The following is a 16,963-nucleotide window of genomic DNA, read 5'->3' on the forward strand; positions in this document are numbered from 1 at the left end:
CTAGAGGCCCTGACATGCCCATTCTCTCTCTCTCTGCCTCTTCCTCTGTCTGTCTCTCTCAAATAAATAAATATTTTTTTTTAATAAAAGAAAGTATACTGGGTGTGGAGATTGAGAACTCTCTCTTTCAGCAGCCATGTGTGGCCAAGGAGAGGCATAGACTTGCCAGCCAAGAGCCTGTCAGATTTGGGGATGCCACTTGAGTGGCTGGTGTGACAGAGGAGTATGGCTTTGCTCAGTCTTGGTTCTGGGCCAAGTGGAATAGGCCCTTCTGAGCTCCCTGGGACTGGGGAGATGTGCGTAGGCCTAACAGCAATGTCAGCAAGGCTAATGGAGAACGGCTGTGTATTTCTGAGAGCTAAATAAAATAGTGCCTGCCACCCACATCCCTGTACATAACATTGCTCCTCAAACTCACAGGGATCCTCCTACCTCTGCCTCCCAAGCACTGGGATGAAAGGCGTGCACCACCACTCCTGGCTCAAAAGCTACTTTTTGTTGTTTGTTTCTGAGGTAGGGTCTCACTCTAGGCCAGGCTGATCTAGAATTCACTATGTAGTCTCAGGCTGGCCTTGATCTCAAAGCAATCTTCCTACCTCAGCTTCCCAAATGCTGAGATTAAAGGCATGTACCACCATGCCTGGCCTCACAACATTGCTTTTTTGAGGAAATGATACAAGTGATGGGACCTTTTCATTCTGTGTTGGACCTTGCCAGTTTTATTTATTTATTTTTTTAAATGTCCCCTTAGCTGCTAAATCTCAAGACCAGTTGACACTTATTTGGAATAGATGATGGTGGGCCTTCAGAGATCCTGCATACTCTATAAAAAGGTTTCATCAAAAGCCAGGCATGGTGGCATACACCTTTAGTCCCAGCACTTGGGAGGCTAAAGTAGGAGGACTGCTGTGAGTTTGAGGCCACCCTGAGACTACATAGTGAATTTCAGGTCAGCCTGGGCTAGAACTAGAGCCTGTCTCAAAAAATAAATAAATAAATAAAGGTTTCATTATATAATGCTAACTCTGTTTTATAGGTTTAGAAAAGCATCTGGAGCCAGGTGTGGTGGCACATGCCTTTAATCTCAGCACTTGGGAGGCAGAGGTAGGAGGATCACCATGAGTTCAAGGCCATCCTGAAACTACATAATGAGTTCCAGGTCAGCCTGGGCTAGAGTGAGACCCTACCTCAAAAACAAACAACAACAACAAAAAAAAAAAAAAAAAAAAAGGAAAAAAAAAGAAAGAAAGAGAGAAAGAAAGAAAAGCATCTGAAAGATGTGCAGGTGCCTCTAAGGGAGCAAAAGTGGAAAGTCAGGGGCCAGGGACAGTTGTGAAATTCTTGGGGGTTTATGGTTAGAGAAGGTGTAGGTACTTGACAACAAGTATCTATAAAAGTGAAAACAAAGCCGGGTGTGGTGGCACACGCCTTTAATCCCAGCACTCGGGAGGCAGAGGTAGGAGGATTGCCATGAGTTCAAGGCCACCCTGAGATGACAGAGTTAATTCCAGGTCAGCCTAGACCAGAGTGAGACCCTACCTCGAAAAACAAAACAACAACAACAAAAAAAAAAAAGTGAAAATATCACTTAAGGAGATGGAATGAAAACTGGTGCCAGGGGTGGACTACTTCCCTATGAGTTGCTGACCAGAAAGGCCCCTAAGTCTGCCACCTCCCCACCTTCCCCTGCCCCACCAATGCAAGCTCTTGTTACTGCTTTTGATTGCATGACAGAACCATGTAAGACCCTGATGCTGAAGATACCACATGCTTTGGCTGCGGGACATGCAGAAGTCAGGCTGGGACTGAGCTGGAAGTTCCCTCCCTACTGATTGGCATTGGTAGTGCCAGGGGTTACTATGCAGGCTGCTAGGAGAGAATTGGCACCAATGGTCCTGCTCAGCTCTAGACCTCAGGTGTCACTCTTTTAGCACACCTGGTAAGATGTGGCTTCTGGTACAATAGTGGCATGTCTGATACAGGTGCAATCAACTACTGTACAATTGGATATAAGATCCACTCCACATGAGAGAACCCATGTTTAGTACTGTAAACAGGAACAAAAACTTGTGACTAAGGTGGCTAATAATCTCAGTGAAGAAGCTATTGCTGTTTTGTCACACAGATACAATGTGGCTGACATGCAACATCCCCCAAGTGCCATGTGTTAAAGGCGTCATCCCCAAAGTGTTGTTATTGGGTAACAGAGCCTAGTGGGAGGCCTTTGTGTCATTAAGGGTGTGTCATCAAAGAGAATCGTGGCACCCCAGTCCTTTCCTCTTCCCTTCCATTTTGGCCATGGAGTAATTTTGCTCCACTATGTGCTCCTGCTGTAATGTTCTGCCTTACCATGGGCCCCAAGTCAATGGTGCCAACCAATTGTGTGTTGTTTGTCTGTGGTAGTTAGTGATGGGAGGCTAACATGCATGTTTCCACTCAGGCCCAATAGAAGGACAAAACTTAGGCAGTAAAGGTACTTTACAGCTCTCCTTACATTCCTGAGGAACAAGGAGGCCTTGACCTCATACTCGGTGCCTCTCCATGCTTCCCATATGCTGTCATCCTGAACCCTCTATGGTACTGTGAAAAAAAATCAGTGAAGCTCAGACAGCAGAGGTGATGTGGTGAAGCTACAATGCCCAGCCTGTGTCCTTAACATGGGGTCCCCAGCTCCCTGCAACCAAGCTGTGAGCCATAGGGAACCCTAGCCTCTGCCTTAAAGGATGACTCAGGCCCTTAAACCATGGTGAGAGCTGGGGCCTCTCCTGCTTCCCTAGTCCCAGCACCCACAGGAGGGAAGGACTTGGCCCATGCCTGCAAGCCTACGCTGGGCACCGCTGTGAGAAGAGCACTGACCTAGGTTTGGTGCTCTGCCATTGCCACACCTCCAGTTTTCTGTAGCCACCTTGGAGCTATTTGTGGCCAGTCCGGGACTTGTTCATACACAAACATGATTCATTCTCTTTCTCTTCCCTCCTTCCCTTTTCCCTTCATCTCTCTCAGGGGAAAAGTAACACAAGGCCTTTAATTTTCTTTTTTTCCAGGGGTGGGGCAAATTGTGTTGGGGGAGGTGTGGGCCAAGGAGTTCCCGTAACTCTAAGGGAACCCTCGGGCTGACACACACCTAGTCTATGTCTCCACACTCCAGGTTGTCCAGCTCAGTCTGCATGTGGTCCACATACTGATTGATCTCCTTCACTCGCTTGCGGTTCCTTGTGATCTCATCCTTGTGAACCTGGGAAGCAAAAGAAGTCCAGTGTTATGGCGGCTAACTGAGGCCTGAGGGAAGGGAGGGAAACTGGCCTTTGAAAACCTTGTGATTTGTGTGTCTTATTTCAGAGACTGCACCCCACGCTTCCTCTGCTGTCTCTTTACCTGAGGCAGGAACTAGAGGCCTGATGAGGCACGTGGGTTTGAAAGTATGACCGAGCCACACTGTTCACTGCCGACGTCTATACTCCTGAACTTTTTTTTTCTTTGTCCACTTTATTCCTGATGAAAATGGCATGCGCTGTCAGAGAAGATGGCCATGTACCTTCTGGCTGGTAGCTACAAAAACGTGCCCCAGCAGCCCGCTGAATGGCTTGGCATTTGCTCACCGTGTCTATTATCTGTGTACACCAAGAGTTGATCCCAGTCATCAGCTCGTCTTCTCGGTTGTCAATCTTCAGGAGGTGGATGTCGTGAGATGCCCCAACGGCATTAACAATTGTGTCTTTGTCAACAAAAAGCTGGTAAGTGAGAAGGCCCAAATGAGATTGTGTGTGTTGTCATGCCCCCAAGCACAAAGTTAGAGAACTGAATAGAGAAGAGACCCCTGGGAATCCCCAAGCTACGAAGCTGCACCTGGTGGAGAGTCCATCCTGGATTAGTCGCTTAGTGCCAGCTCATCCTCAGGTGACAGCCCGCTCCCCACCCTGAGCCATGGCAGATGTTCTGCTGCAGTTCTCATTAGGAGCATGTTTTCTCTGGGGAGACAGCAGGTGGCTGCCCAGGCAACAGAACCCAGGATATCAGTTCTCACAGAGCATCTTTCTGGGGCTCTCAAGTCCGTGGGTTGCCCCAAACCTCTGCTGGCTAGCACAGAGAGACTGACTGAGGGTCTCAAGGCCGCTCTGGCAACAGGCTCCACAAACCTACGGGTGCTCAGTTCAGCTCCTGTGTGCCTCCACCCACTCGTGTATACAGAATCAAGCCTTCCACTGTCTCCTCAACCTTTGCTTGTTCCTGGCCATGTTGACTGGCCTGTGAAGAGTGGTTATAACCCCCACCCATGTTCATTCAAGCTGCCCTAGTTCAAGTCCATGGGTCAAGATAAAAAGGACATGGAAGCAGGAGGGGACTAGCTGGAAAAAAAGAAAGGGCTCAGTGAAAGTAGGAGAGGGACAAGAAAAGGCAATGAGTGAATGCGATCAAGGCACATTATTTCCTTGTATGACATTATCAAAAAATAAATTTTAAAAAGGTAGATGAACAAAATAGCTGTAACAGTCCCCCATGCTTGCTGGTTTTAGGTGTGGATGCTGTGGCTGGAATGAGAGAAATTTGAGGAGTCACTCCCCAAAGCAGGGGTCGCTTGCTGAAGCCCTTGCATACACAGCCCCCACGGAACCCAAGGCCAAAGACTAGAACAGCAAAGGACCCGAGTGTTCTATGCTAAGAGGACCACGAGTGGGACGCACATAGATGCACCCTCTATCCACATCGCATGGGACCATGTGTGTTTCAGATTTTGCAGTGGTTTGGATTCTGGAATATCTGAATAGTTACTTTTGAGCATTCCTAATCAGAAAATCTGAAAGCTATTTTTTTTGTCGGGTCAGAGATGTACAAACTACTTTTGTTTGTTTCATTTTTCTATACTAAAGTCAGCTTAATGATCTCCAGAATATGTTCTGTGCCATCTTGAGATGTTAATATTTGAGCAGAAAATGTATTCTTTGGCCATATACTTGGGAAATCTAGCATCTGTAAGCTGTAGACAGAGGCTATGGAGTCAGGACTGCACAAATCAGCCCAGCCCGACCGAGTGGCGACCTGGCGAACACACATTCTTGTCTGCTCGGCTCAAGGATCATTCCTAGATTCCATGTTGGTCACTGCTGTGGACACTGGTGGTGAAAAGGCCATCCCTGTCCTCCCAAGCTTATATATCGTGTGAATAGTCATGGAAGCATATTAGCATGAACCAGACTTTGGAACAGTGATGAGCCTCTGACCCGATCAGTGGGGCGTGTGAGGGAGGGTGGTGGTGATGGAGAGAAGGCCTGTCCGAGGAGCTGACATTTGAGTTGAGGTCTGGATAACAAGGTTGGGAAAGGCACACGAAGACGTGAGGGAAAAGCGTGTGTGCCACAGGGAATCTCAACTGAAGAGAGAAAGCCTGGGAGCCCAGGGCGCAAGTGGCTCAGAGGCTGAGGTGCAAAGCATCGGGACTGGGGATGAGGTTCTGCCACAGGACGCAGGCCTAGTTCTGAGGGTCTGGGGCCTATGGGGAAGAACTCTAAGGTCACGGCCAGCCGGGAGGGATGAGGGTCGTGCAAAAGCGTAGATGGTTTGGTCTGGGTTTCCAGAGGACCCTTTGTCTGCATGTTCATAACAGCCTGTGAGAGGGCAGCAAGGCAGGCAGAGAACAAGTCGGGGTGGGGCCTGCAGAGGACGTGGCAGGGGAGCAGCTGAGGAGCTGGTGGTGGAATGCACAATACACGAAAGCAGTTCCCTGAGGGGAAGTATCTGGACCTGTGCTATCCATCCTTACCTTCTCTTAGACATCCATATGCTGCTGCAGGAGCCCAGCACAGACCCGGGTGGATGCCTCCTTAGGTACAAACTTAAGGACAGCCAGGCATCCAGGGCTGACCTTGCTGATCCTCAGTCATTCGTCACTACATGATGGTCTGGGGTGGTTCCAATGCTGCAGTAACCTTCTCATCATAGATACTCTAAAGATTAAAAGACTTGCAGGGGAAATCTCTGACCCTTCCCTCCATAACTGCCTGCCTTAGAAAGTACCAGAAGATCCTACTGAATTGAACTTTTTTTTTGTTTGTTTGTTTTTCAAGGTAAGGTCTCACTTTCTAGCTTAGGCTGACCTGGAATTCACTATGTAGTCTCAGGGTGGCCTTGAACTGACAGAAGTCCACCTACTTCTGCATCCCGAGTGCTGGGATTAAATGTGTGCACCACCACGCCCGGCTTCCGAATGGAACTTTTTGTGAAACTTTGGGAAAACATCTGACCATCATGAGGCGCCTCTGTGGAGAATGCCAGGTGCCTCATTAGTTCAATTTACCCATCAACAGTCTTGCAGGACAGATTGCTGTCTGCTTTTGCCAATGGATAAACTGAGGCTCGGGGAGGTTGTAAAGCTGAGGTCAGCCGTGGAGCTGGTCTGGGCCGCACTTATCCATCTGGCTCCCCTCACCACCATGCCCACTGCACGCCCCCACTGTAGCCAGGCCCTCGCCTCTGTGCTCACCACCCGCACGTCATCAGGCAGTTCCTCGTCCATCTCGCCCTTGAGGATCTTCTCCAGGGTGTTGATGGCAATCTCCAGGAGCTTCTCGTGGTGGTGGTTCTCCAAATCCCGGCACTGAGACATCCTGCAGCTGCGAGTTAAGCAAATCTCGTGATGGAGCAGGCCAGGCAGCTCTGACCTATGGCCAGGCCTCTGACAAGCAGAGGTCATGTCATCTCACCTTGGGAGACCAGTATCTAAGGTCCAAAGTGAGCTCTGTGGTGCTGAGAGACACCATCGCCATCACAGCTGTTGCCCATGGGAATTAAAAGCCATAGCCAGGGCCGAAGAGATGGCTTAGTAGTTAAAGCGCTTGCCTGTGAAGCCTAAGGATCCAAGTTGGGTTGCCCAATACCCGTGTGAGCCAGCTGAACAAGGTGGCACGTGCTTTGCACTGGTTAGAGACCCTGGTGTGCCCATTCTCTCTCTCTCTGCCTCTTTCTCAAATAAATAAATAGTACATTAAAAATTTTTTAAATAACAAAGGCATCCAAGCTCTTTCCTATCACTTCTGTCCCTTTGCCAGGTCATCACTGCCTCTCAGTGCCAGGTCACCCACAGGGTCCCTCTCTTAGCTGCTTCTCCATCCCCATGGCTTTCCAGATGGACACTGCAGAAGACCCTGCTGGCCTCCAAAACTCTCTTGCCCCTTCTCCCACGGAAGCCAGAGGAAGCTTAGGGATACAGGTAACGAGCCCTCTCCTTAGACAAGTTCCTCAGAGCTTCTGCTCAACATGGCCTGGCATCCTCCTCTGGACACTGGGCTTCTCTGGGCCCATCCTCAGAGCTGCTGAACAGGCCAATTCTACTGCCTGCAATGTCTCCCTCCTTTTGCACCTGGTCTCTGAGGCCACCTGCAGGCCCTTGACCAGGAAGGGCCTCTGGGTTGGCTGCTCCTCACCCTGTACCCTGGGCACCACTTGTTTTCTCCACAACTTCTGTCTGCTTGCTAGACTCTGATCCCCAGAATAGTAGGCTGTGGGTTACTTCTGGGGTGGAGCTTAGCAGTTTGCCACCTCACCCCCCCCCCCCAAAGTCATCCTTCAAACTCTAACATTTAACCTGCCAATAATTTGTCACTCTTCGTGTGGGTATTGTCTCATGTTCTACAATATGGGGGGGGCAGTGATTCTGGTGTGTCATGTCCCCATGAACATCACTCACTTGGGAACACATGCCAGGATTTTATTCTGTTGTACAGTGGTCACTTTAACAGGGCCACCACTGTTGAGTGTTTTGGGAAATTGCCTTAGGTGCCTTGAGACACTTTTCTGAACATTTTAATGTAGTGACCAAACCTGTGTCCTTTGATCATAGCTTTTTTCCTTGTGAAAGTATGGAGGTTTCACATTTCTGTAATTTCAAAGGTAGAAATGCTATGAACTAGGACTGTGCAGTGAACATAAATGTCCTCTTGGGGGAGTTGTAGATTTCCCTGTAAATCAAATGGGGAGCGGGTATTTCTAGCAAAAACTGATGAAAAGCACTTACGATACTGTCTGCTGGCGTGGTTAGAGCACTGGTGGCGGCAGGGGCGGCAGGGTTGTGACTCTGCAGACGGATAGCTAGAAGGGGTCCCTACTCATTTTCATCCTCTTAGTTTCCTCTTGCCTTTTTTGGGGGGAGAGGGTTCCCAGGGATTGAAGTTGGGGCCTCATGAATGCTAGGTAAGCACTTTATCACTGAGCCTTCACCCAGCCTTCCTCTTAATTTCTGAGTAAGTTTTATCTTCCACTACCTTTTATTAAAAGCACAGGCTCATCTACCTTAGCTCCCCCAGAGACCGGACAACCTGCGGTACCTTCCCATGGAGGTCATTACATAAAAGATATAGGCCTTGGACATTTTCGATAAAGAGTCCCACCATGTCAGTGATATTCCTTTCAAACATGTTTATAGTCTCCTGGAAAGGATAAAGAACACAGTCAATATGCATATTGACACTCTTTGTGCCACCTTAAGTCACAGAGCCCCTTGACCTTCCAGGGTTGATGGCTTAGAACAGACACTTCTCTCTCTCCGGGGCTCTGTTGCTCTTCAGCCACAGTCACTACCCGCCACTTACGTTTTCACCCTGCCTCCCCTGCGTGACTCTTTCTGATAGGAGCACCTGTTCTAGTTTCACTTCTCTTCCTCCATAACAAATTCCTTCCTTCTGGGCCTCTCAGCAGCATCGGCTCAGTGGAGGGAGCTCTCAGGAGTTCACACTGGGAAGGTCCTTTACCCTCTCTGGACCTCCAGCTCTTCTTGTGTGTGATGTGACAGGTTTTCTGGGCAGTATCATGAAGTTATGGTGGGGTAAATGAGTTACATCACCCAAAATGCTTTACCAGGTACCTGTCAGGGTAGGGGCCCTTGGGAAGTGTTACCCCAGACCTCTCATGGTTAGCTGCTGTTTCCCAGTGCTTAGCAGAGCACGTGAGGTCTAAATGGGTCAGAGCTGAATGAGGGAGTGACAGAAGCAGATGTGACTGTGAGACAGCTCCAAGACCCCTCCTTTGACCTGCTATAGACTCCAGGGGCTGCAAGGTGGGGGCAGGGCATGCACAGGAACCCAAGGACTGCCTGCAGGCTGAGCAAATGAGACCATTTTCACATGTATACAAGCACCGTGGTGGTGAATAAAAATAGTCACTAAAAAGCATGTCTGCCCTTCAGCCTTTTGGCAGCTGGTAACACAAAGAGAACAGTGCATCAGTGCATGGTTCTGGGAAGTGTTGGGAGGCTGAAAAGCAATCTCCTTGCTTGAAAAGGTTGGGAGCCACTGGCAGCCCTCCCCTGGTGCTAGGCTGCCTCTGCTGCGCATTCCCCAGCGGGGGCCGAGGCTGCCATGCTATGTGACAAGGAATCTGTCCCATGTTGGAGGTGTCACTTGATGTGTGAGGAATTGATTAGGCACTATCTCTTGGCCCAGCCACGACAGCATCTGATGAGGTTGAATTCATCACACCACTTCCGACTCCAGCGCGGCTGCCTGCAAACACACAAGTCACCCTGGCTGCTAATGCATTTTAGACAGCTGTGCCTTTCATTTCCCATCTCCAGTGCCAAGCTGTAGGCTCCTCACATCTCCCGCCCCAGAAACAGCAAGCGCGGGCTGCTGAGATGTGAGGAGCCTTTGTTTGGTCCCCGAATGGAGGTCCATCTTGTCTTGTGAGCTCCCCAACTACTCCTTGAATCTAATAAAAAAAAAATCATTCCACTAAGGCTCTGAGTTCTTCCAGATTGTATGTGTGGGTGTGGGTGTGTGTTGGGGGGAGGTGGGCATTCTGAAGGAATGAGTTCACCTCTCATTCATAAGACTCTCTTCCCACCTAAACTATTAAAATATATTAAAGGCAGGGGTTGAAGTGGGTAGCTCAATGGTAGAGTGTTTGCTTGGCAAGAACAAGGCCCTGTGTACAATCCTCAGTAATGGAAAAGAAAAAAAAAGCCGGGCGTGATGGCACACACCTTTAATCCCAGCACTTGGGAGGCAGAGATAGGAGGAATGCCTTGAGTTCCAGGCCACCCTAAGACTACATATTGAATTCCAGGTTAGCCTGGACTAGAGCAAAACCTTATCTCAAAAAACAATCAAAGAAAAAAAAAAGTTTTTTTTTTTTTTTTGTTTTTTTTTAAGGGGAAAAGGCATTGAATGCAAACACAGCACTCCCAATGCATGCCAGGCTGGTCACACTGGATGCTCTAGCAGAGGAGCCTGTGGGGGCCGTGCTAACATAGCAGGTGGCTCTGCAGCTACATCCCCAGGCTCCTGCCGACATGCCCAGCCCGGCCCCACCTCTAGCTGCTCCACCAGCTGCATCTCCAGCGTCATGAGCACATTGAACAGCTCGCTGATGTTATCACTGCACTCTAGTAGCTTCCTCTCAATGGTGGCTAGGTCAGTCTCTTCTCGGATGGCGTTCAGGTGCTGCAAAACAAATGTCTGTATTTTAGGATTCAACAGTGATGCCGAAGTTAGTTAATCGTAACGGCTGCCTGAGTCCGAGTCTCGGTTCTGCCACTTGCCAGCTTTGTGAACTTGAAGAAGCTTCCTGCTGCTTCAGCATATCATTGTGAGTTAAAGGTGCCCGAAAAACAGCTGATAAAAGAAAGGCACTCAGATAGCTCCTTAAGAACAGGAGCTGAAGTTCCCATGGTGAGGGTTCCTTCCTTGTTCTGGTAAGAAGACATTCTTATCACCAGAGATGGTAGCCAAGGCAACAGAAAATCTGTGCAAATGAATCTTTTTAAACTAACCCTTTGCTAGGTGTGGTGGCAACATGTGTGTAATCCCAGCACTTGAGAGGCAGAGGCAGGAGGATGAGAAGTGAGGAGTTCAGGGCTGGAGACATGGCTTAGCGGTTAAGGCACTTGCCTACAAGCCAGAAGGACCCAGGTTTGATTCCCCAGGGCCCATGTAAGCCAGATGTACAAGGTGATGCATGCATCTGGAGTTTATTTATAACAGCTGAAGGCCCTGGCACACCCATTCTTTCTCTCTTTCTGCTTCGTTATCAAATAAATAAAAAGAAGTGAGGAGTTTAAGGCCAGCCTCAGTTACACAGCAAGTTTAGGCAAGTTTGAACAAAAAAGGAGGCTGGGTGTGGTGGTGCATGTCTTTAATCCCAGCACTTGGGAAGTGGAGGTAGGAGGACAGTCATGGGTTCAAGGCCTGCCTGAGACTACATAGTGAATTCCAGGTCAGCCTGGGTTAGAGTGAGACCCTACTTTGGGGAGGAGGGAGGAGGAGGAGGAAATAAATCTCTGGGAATGTCTGAGAGATTTTTAAAATTAAGATAACTGAAGTAGAAGAACCCATTATAACTGTGGGCTGTGTCATTCCATGGGCTGGATTCCTGAACTGACCAAGAAGGAGAAAGCAAGCTGAGCAGCAGCGTTCACTGCTCTCTGTTTTCTGTCTGCTTTCTCACTGCAGACAGCGCCCTCAGACTCCCGCTGTGCCATGCCTTCCCTGTGGTGATGGCCTCTAACTTTGAACTTCCTCCCTAAAGCTACTACTTGTCAGGTATTTGGCCACAGCAACAAGAAAGGTAATTAGGACACTAGCTCACAGTTTTGGAGGCTGAAGGTCCAAGGTTGGTTGCTTAGCTCCAGCTGTTTGGCCTCCGGGTTGCATCATAGCATGGTAGATGGCAATGTGCAGCAGGAGTACGTGAGAGTGTCTAGGGACACACGTGCAGAAGGGGTCATGTGGCAAGAGAGGATGCAAGAGGGTGAGCCAAGAAAGCAGAACTTGCTTTATAGCAACACGCCTTAAAGGCCACTAATCCAATTTCACCGTCGAGAAAAGCCCTGGACCCTCCTGTCAACCTAGTCACTTCTTAAAAGGCCACCTAGACACTGTCACGTTGGAGGCCAAGCCTCCAACAAGAACGAGTTTAGGTGAGATGATCTATAGCCTCACCCTGGCAGAAACACAGCTGTAGTCTTTGCGGGAACCAGGTGAACCCACACAGAATCCTAGGAAGAAGGTGGAAGTCAGTGGAAATAGGATGAACCAGGGAATGAGATGGTGCTTGCGGGCTAGAGAGCCAGTGGTAACCCTGAGCCCTGCTCATCAAGGGCCTGGAAACATGACCTGCACCGATGCAATGCCATCTTGTTTTTGTCACTATTGCTATGAGTCCCGAAGCAGGAGGGAGTCATGGTATGGGTCTTGTAGGTACAGAAGGAACACACGTAATAGCTTCCTATCTGGGAAGACATCTGGATCATGCCTACCACAATCCTTAAGTGAAGACAAGTTTCCAGTGGATTGAAGGTTCAAAAACAAGAAATAAACCAATAGTACTTATTTTCAAATATTTTATTTATTTATTTAAGAGAGAGAGAGAAAGGCAGATAGTGAGAGAATGGGTGCGCCATTGCCTCTAGCCACTGCAAGCAAACTCCAGATGTATACACCACCTTGTGCATCTGCCTTACGTGGCTACTGAGGAATTAAACCTGTGTCCTTAGGCTTCTTAGGCAAGCGACTTAACTGCTAAGCCACCTCTCCAGCCCGAGGGGAGATTTTTAATAGAGAATCTCAGAGTGGAGAAGTCCTTTCCAGTATAGCAAAAGAAAAAGAAATGATAAATTTTACTAAATTTAAAAAAAAAAAAGAGAGGGCTGGAGGAATGGCTTAGCGGTTAAGGCATTTGCCTGCAAAACCAAAGGACCCAGATTTGATTTCCCAGGACCCATGTTAACCAGATGCGCAAGGGGGCGCAAACACCTGGAGTTCGTTTACAGTGGCTGGAGGTCCTGGTACACCCATTCTTTCTCTCTCTCCCACTTTCTCCATCAAATAAATTAATTAATTAAAATTTAAATTTAAAAAAATGTGAACTGGGTGTGGTGGCACACATCTTTAATCCCAGCACTCGGGAGGCATTGGTAGGAGGATTGCCATGAGTTCAAGGCCACCCTGAGACTACATAGGGAATTAGGTCAGCCTGGGCTACAGCAAGACCCTACTTCAAAAAACAAAAAAAAAATGGGGGCTGGAGAGATGGCTTAGCAGTTAAGTGCTTGCCTGTGAAGCCTAAGGACCATGATTCAAGGCTCCATTCCCCAGTACCCATGTAAGCCAGATGCACATGGTGGTACATGCATCTGGAATTTGTTTGCAGTGGCTGGAGGCCCTGGCATGCCCATTCTCTCTCTGTCTCTCTCTCTCTCTGTCTGACTCTCTCAAATACATACATAAAATTTTTTAAAAATTTTAAAAAATAAATAGTAAAAAAATGGGTAAGGACAAAATATAAGAATAAATAGTATTTGGGAGACTTGAAACCCATCAATACTATAAGAAGTGACAGCTGATTGTTTAGCACTAAGTGAGCTATCGCTAGCACACACTCCAAGGCCCAGGGATCATTGTGGAAGAAGTGGTAGAAAGAATATAAGAACCAAAGGCCAGAGAAGAGTACTTTTGAGCATTGTCTTTCTAGACACAGAGTGGCGATTATATTCATGATCTTACAGCTGGCTGCCAATGCCTGTTTTAATATTGGGCCCCGAAACATGTCGTCATAGATAATGAGGAGGAGGTGTCAAAAAGACATCAAAATAGAAGAGGGACTATTTGGAAAGAAGAAGGGATTTAGTGGAAAGGGGATGGGAGAACAAAAGAAAATAAAAGGAGAGGATTATCAAAATGCATTATGTACATGTATGAAAATTGACAATTAAATGTTAAAACAATAACTAATTATTAGAATAAGAATGGCTATATGACAGGTGTGGTGGTGCACGCCTTTAACCCCAGCACTTGGGAGGCAGAAGTACAAGGCCAGCTTGGGACCACAGAGTGAATTCCAGATCAGCTTGGGCTACAGTGAGACCTTAATAAAAAAAAAATAAATGGCTATAAACTGGTCAAAAACAAACAGACAAACAACAAACCCCATAGAGCAGCATAAAAATTATAATCTTAGCACATAGGAGGGAGATGTAGGAAGATTATTGCAAGTGCAAGGCCAGCCTGGCTATATAGCAAGACCTTGTCTTAAAAACAAACAAGACGGGTATGGTGGTGCATGCCTCTAATCCCAGCACTCAGGAGGCAGAGGTAGGAGGATCGCATTGAGTTCAAGGTCACCCTGACACTACAGAGTGAATTCCAGGTTAGCCTGAGCTAGAGTGAGGTTCCACCTTCAAAACCCAAGCAAACAAAACCAGATAGGCCAAAATGAAAGATTTGTAAGGCCAGATTGACCCAGGACTGGGGGCTGTGGAAGATATAGGCTCAATGGTACAGCAGCACAGCCACCATTAAAGGACCAGGGCATGACTCCATTTCTAGGATCTCTTTCCAGGCCATACTTGCACTGATTTATTCATTGCAACACTATTTCAAAGAGCAAGAGGTTGAGAAAACCTGATTGTTCATCAGGGACTGGCTAAGTAAATTCTGGCTCATTTATGTACTGGGATATTTTATTTTTATTAAAGGCATTTTATTTACCCATTTGTAAGGATATAGAGATAGATAGATGGGGGGGGGGGCAGATAGAATGGGCATACCAGGGTATCCAGCCACTGCAAATCAACTCCAGGCGCATGTGCCCCCTTGTGTGTCTGGCTTACATGGGTCCTGGGAAATCAAAACTGGGTCCTTAGGCTTTGCAGGCAAGCGTCTTAACTGCTAAGCCATCTCTCCAGTCCTACTGGGATATTTTATAATAATCAATCTAGGCTAGAGTGAGACCCTACCTTGAAAAACCAAAAAAAAAAAAAAAAGTGCAATCTCTTTTCTTTTTATTTTCCTGACATAATGTTCACTATGTTTGATGACCTTAAACCCAATCCATAGGCCTAGATGGCCTTGAAATTGTGATCCTGATGCCTTAACCACACAAACAAGCAACTTTCATTTTGGAAGTCTCTCCAAGGTGCACAGATTTTACTGCAGTGCAGAACAGCACATCTCCCCACCCTACCCCCACACAGATATAAGGGTGAGAGGGAGACTGACCATATCCCCTTGGAGGCCATTTCCCATTCTCTATTATATGCATGGGCCACCTTTCTAAATGTGCATCTGATGGCATAGAACTGTGGGTCATTATTCAATACTGACTGATGCCAGCCTTTTTCCTTAGTCTCACTGGTTCCTCACTGCAATTTTGCAAGGCAGCTCTCTCTCATTCACAAATGAGGATGTGGCAGCCCAGTGATGGTCAATTGACATGTCTCTTGGTCAACAGTGAAGGGTCTGTTTGAATCTTGAACATTAGGCCTTATGTAACTACATGATGACCCCAACATGTGCTCACTGGACATGAGGAACAGGTGTATGTAACGCATAGGTGTGTGCCTAATGGGGGTCAACGGGACAAAGCTATAGGGTAGGGCTTCTGAGGAGAGAGACTGGGGCTCTTGAGAACGCATGGGTCCTGGAAACTTCTGGGACAGTGGCCTCAACTGGGCTGAGTATCACAGAGCTCTGGAAAATCCCAAGGCCAGGACCCACCTCATCTCCCTGAGTGGGTGAACTTGGGCCTGGGGACAAGTTGTTTCCAGGATAGCTTTCCACAGTGGCTGTGTAGGCTGGGTATTTCCAACCCTATGTGTCAGGTTTGGCTAAGACTATGGCTTGCTTCCACAGAAAGGCTTGTGGCTAAGGGAACCTGGGGCCTCAGGAGGTGCCACTGGCTGGCTATCCCAGACATCCCAAATCCAGAGGCCCTAAAAACAGGAAAGAAAGGAAATGGATGGGGACTAAGGGGGTTGAAGTTTGTCCAATCTGAAGAGGATAATCCTGATGACAACTGCTTCCAGGGAAGCTCTCTGCAGCTCCCTGCCCCCACCACAGAAACAAACAAACAAATAAAAAATCCCAGCACATATGGGAAGCCAATTGTGTGCCCCTGCTGAATTTTAAACTTGTAGTTAAATGCAGCAACACCCTCCTTGGAACATAATTAATTGGGTCCCAAGAACTAAATCATGGGGGATGGGAGGCCTGTTAGTGAGGCTCATGTGTGAGACCGGGCTGAGAAGTATGTGGGATTGGCCATCAGCTTTGCATTTTTAGGGAACTTTGCTTTATTTTAAGCCCAGTTCTCAGCCAGGAGTGACTTTTATGGACTTCTTAGGCCTCTTGTGCTGTAGGTAAACTTGTGCACAAATAGGTTTTTGAAGAGAAAAAAGGTTCATGGGGTTCCTTAGGGTCTCACAAAGACCTGCAATTTAAAATAGATTAAGAATCTGGGGGACTGGTGAGATAACTCAGCCAGCAAAGTGCTTGAATTTCAAGCATGAGGATGAGTTCAATCCCTAGAACCTATGTGAACATGCTGGGTGTGGTGGTGAGAACTTGTGATCCCAGTACTGGGGAATGGAGAAGGATTTGCTGACCAGCTAGTCTAGCCCAACTGGTGAACCCCAGGCCAACGACAGACCTTGTCTCAAAGGGGGTAGACATTCCTCAGGAGGATGCCCAAGATTGTTTTCTGGCTTCTACACATGTACCAAAAACACACTTGAAAAATATTTTGTCTTGCTCCAGGCATGGTGGTGTGTGGTAGATTTAAATGTATTGCCTCATAATATAAAGTGTTTTATTAAAATTGAGCTTGCAACTTGAGCCCCTGTCAGGCAGATTCCTGTTCCAGGGGTCATGTCACTGGGAGGGAGGTAATCTTTTATCTGGCCATAAGGTGTGTAGAGAACAGTTTGAGTGCTAGCTATTCATATTTGGTGCTTGCTGGCTTTTTGATTATGTCTCTCTACTATTGATCTATGGAAATCAGGTAGCTTCTTCTGCCATTGATGGTGTTCCCCTGGAATTTGTAAGCCTGAAATAAACCCTTTCCTCCCCTAAACTGTTTCTGGTTGGGTGTTTGTCCCAGCAATGAGAAGCTGACTACAACATTGTGCCAATCTGTAATTTCAGGTATCTGGAGATGGAGGCAAGAGGATTCCACATTCAAGGCCAGCCTGGGCAACTTT

General features: G+C 47.6%; 1 protein-coding gene across 4 annotated transcripts in view; it reads right to left on the reverse strand.

Annotated features, from left to right (window-relative positions):
- Positions 1-3,006: 3,006 nt before the first annotated feature.
- The window catches only part of Drc3 (dynein regulatory complex subunit 3), a 60,442-nt gene continuing 46,485 nt past the window's right edge, over positions 3,007-16,963 (reverse strand). For all 4 annotated transcript variants that reach the window (XM_045131339.1, XM_045131338.1, XM_045131337.1 and 1 more), the window contains 5 exons: positions 10,299-10,430; positions 8,350-8,420; positions 6,479-6,602; positions 3,600-3,731; positions 3,007-3,235 (listed from right to left, as the gene is read on the reverse strand). In XM_045131339.1, the coding sequence (XP_044987274.1) occupies positions 3,125-3,235; positions 3,600-3,731; positions 6,479-6,602; positions 8,350-8,420; positions 10,299-10,430 (570 nt within the window). In that variant the 3' untranslated portion in view covers positions 3,007-3,124. The remainder of the gene's footprint in view (positions 3,236-3,599; positions 3,732-6,478; positions 6,603-8,349; positions 8,421-10,298; positions 10,431-16,963) is intronic.

This window comes from Jaculus jaculus, chromosome 12, assembly GCF_020740685.1.
Source record: "Jaculus jaculus isolate mJacJac1 chromosome 12, mJacJac1.mat.Y.cur, whole genome shotgun sequence".
Lineage (NCBI taxonomy): Eukaryota > Metazoa > Chordata > Mammalia > Rodentia > Dipodidae > Jaculus > Jaculus jaculus.